Source organism: Clupea harengus, chromosome 6, assembly GCF_900700415.2.
Source record: "Clupea harengus chromosome 6, Ch_v2.0.2, whole genome shotgun sequence".
In the NCBI taxonomy this organism is placed as follows: Eukaryota; Metazoa; Chordata; class Actinopteri; order Clupeiformes; family Clupeidae; genus Clupea; species Clupea harengus.
In genome coordinates, this window is record NC_045157.1 from 2,578,214 (window position 1) to 2,580,975 (window position 2,762).

Sequence of the window (2,762 nt, forward strand, 5' to 3'; positions counted from 1 at the left end):
ACGGCCCGAGCAGATAGGCCTAGAAGGCCTACGGGTTCGCTTATGTGCCTATGAGATATGACATTGATACTGGAAGACATTGATGTACAAATATTAACTATCTAAATAATAATGACAACTGTTTGCATAGCCAGGCGATAAGGGATGAGTCAGTGGAATAGCCATAAGATTTGCATGAGTGACGTTGTAACTATTTAACCAGTGACTGTAGCAGTGTAGGAACTCTGGAACTTGTTGCTGTCGCTGGGCGGGCCCTATTGATGTTGTACGCTTAGGCGGGGGGTGTAATTCTGGGGGAGGAAAATCGAGTGAAGGGAGTTACAGCCTCAACGCTAGGCGTTTCGAGATATGAGATTAGACTCTCCTTTTCTTTTACGTCCTTTCTGAAAACACAAAACGAGGGCTGATTACTTTGGCAGGCGAAACAACGCTTGCGATTCTGTTTAAGGACGACTTTTAAACCCCCCAGTGTGCATGCACGGTTTCCCTACCGGTCGGCAAGTTACTGAGAGTGTGCCAGAGAAGAGGGAAACGGGTAACCCCAGGAAAGAGGGATGGTGGACAATTCCGGTAGCAGCAAGGCGCAAATGGTGAGTAGTCACTGCTCTTTGGCACGGTGCCCATAGCGAGTTGTAACTCTGACTCCGGGCTCGCGGAGATACAGGAGAACACAGTTCTGCGCTGTACACAAGAACGACGGGTTAAGGTAGGGCTCAAATGTTCAGAAATGATCTGTGAAATATTTTTACTACAGTATAGGCGAATAGAAAACTTAGACGTGGCGAATTTTAATCTGCGCTCGCGATGAACCTCCTAGATTGTCATATTGACCATATCGATGCAATTAGGCTGCTGACAATGTTTAGTTCATACATTGTTGTGTGAAATTTGGTCTGGTTACGCATTGTGTTTGTGTGTTTGCGTTGCTTTGTTTTGTTTTTTACTTCACAATTTTGAAGCCTCCACACCCATGTGTGCAAATGCGTGCTACTGTAGCCTGTTTACACTCATTCACGGGCTCTTGGAGCCCCGCCATATGCATCTGTTTAAACACAACGCATGTTGCTTTGATTAGGGCGAGCTGGGTTTTTTTTCTGCTTAGATCAAAAGTGAACTTTACAGGCGTAAAGGCTACCATTATCTCCCCCGTTGACATACATGTAAACACTTTATTTGCTTCTCGGAATAATCAAAAGAAACGTAGTGTACTCTATTATACTATGTATGAGTCGTTATTGTAGTCGATATGTGTTTGGTCTCTTTGGACGTGTATAGTAAGCCTACATGGTTGTTTCTAAATTTTGAGGTTTCCCTACTTTAAAAAAAAAAAAAAAAACAATTAAGAAAGGGCTGAATATACTCATGAACGATGAATCGATTAAATCCCCGGTACATTTGAACATAAATTAAGCTACGCGGTGGTGTTTTTTCCCCCCCATGATTAAACATTAAACTGTGGAATAAGTCAAAATCCCTGTCTTATCTTGGACTATTTATAAAACATAAGTCATTATAACAGTTTATTACACTATGGCCACCTCGTGATAGTTTTGTGTCTGCGTCACATTTACGTGTGCCAAAGTTGTAATTTGTCTCGAACGTCGAACAAGCACAGTCCAGCTTTTGACAGTGTCAGTTTTCAGGCTCCAGAGTATTTGAATGGAAACTTGTTTAGTTAGATGAAAACGGAGCCGGGCATTGTTGACATTCCATGGCCTTTCAGGCGCAGGTTGGGCTCATCGGCTATGTCAAACAGTCCTGTCACATACGTGCATGTTTGACCTACATACTCTTGGATTTTTCCATTCCTACAGTCAATGTATCAACCTCCTGTGTGGTTATGAAATAGGAATAGAAAACTATACTTGACTTTGCGTTGTGGAGATGAAGCTTTCCCTTGTACCGAAAGATAACTGTCACTATCACAGAGCAAATACTTTCCCATGATAGGCTAGCTATTGAATCACACGGTCAAATTATCACTGTTACAGAAGGGACTGCATCCTTCCTTCGTCTACACCATAATTGCAGGATAGACTGGGCCGCTTGGTCAAAACATAGCTACTATAGCTCTGCATCCTTCCCAAACCATGTCTCCAATCCTCAAAGCACAGGGGGGTATTATAAGTGGTAATTTGAAGGGGACTGTTTTATGGCTGACTATTGACGTCTTTGTGGCTTCCTCTCTGTCTCCCTCCTCCATCCTCCTCCCCCCCCCTCCTCCCCCCCTCCCCCCAACCCTAGCCCAGTATGTCTCAGGAGGGTGGTCTGGGGGCGGGCGTGAAGCTGGAGGCTGTGATGGAGCAGCTCCAGCGGCAGCAGCAGGCGCGTCTGGAGATGGAGCGCAAGGAGCGGCAGCTGCGCGAGGCCCACATCATGTACGCCCAGCAGATGGCCGCCCAGCAGGCCATCCTGGCCGCCGCACGCGCCCAAGGCGCCAGCTTCATGGGCAAGGGTCTAATGCCCGGGGCCATGGCTCTGGCTCTGGCTGGTGCTGGAGGTGGTGCTGGAGGTGGAGGTGGTGGCGCTGGTGGAGGAGTGTTGTCGCGGATGTCCAACCAGAGCAGCGTGGACTCGGAACGCGAGGACGAGGAGGACGGCCGCGGCGGGCGAGACTCCGGGGACGACGATGAGGAGGACGAGGAAGACGATGAGATGATGGAGGGGGACGAGGGGAGTGAGGGGGAGGGAGAGGAAGAGCGAGGAGGTGCTGGAGGACCAGGGGGAGTGGGCTCATCCTCCTCCTCGGCGGCTGCTGCTGC

At 48.2% G+C, this 2,762-nt stretch overlaps 1 protein-coding gene across 3 annotated transcripts in view; it reads left to right on the top strand.

Moving 5' to 3' along the window:
- Window positions 1-221: 221 nt before the first annotated feature.
- LOC105912621 (AT-rich interactive domain-containing protein 3B) overlaps window positions 222-2,762 on the top strand; it is a 107,165-nt gene continuing 104,624 nt past the window's right edge. For 2 of the 3 annotated variants that reach the window (XM_031568746.2, XM_031568748.2), the window contains exons 1-2: window positions 222-590; window positions 2,245-2,762. The exon at window positions 2,245-2,762 is cut by the window's right edge and continues 250 nt beyond it. In XM_031568746.2, coding sequence (XP_031424606.1) covers window positions 555-590; window positions 2,245-2,762 — 554 coding nt within the window. In that variant the 5' untranslated portion in view covers window positions 222-554. The remainder of the gene's footprint in view (window positions 591-2,244) is intronic. The other variant, XM_031568747.2, reaches the window with a different exon arrangement.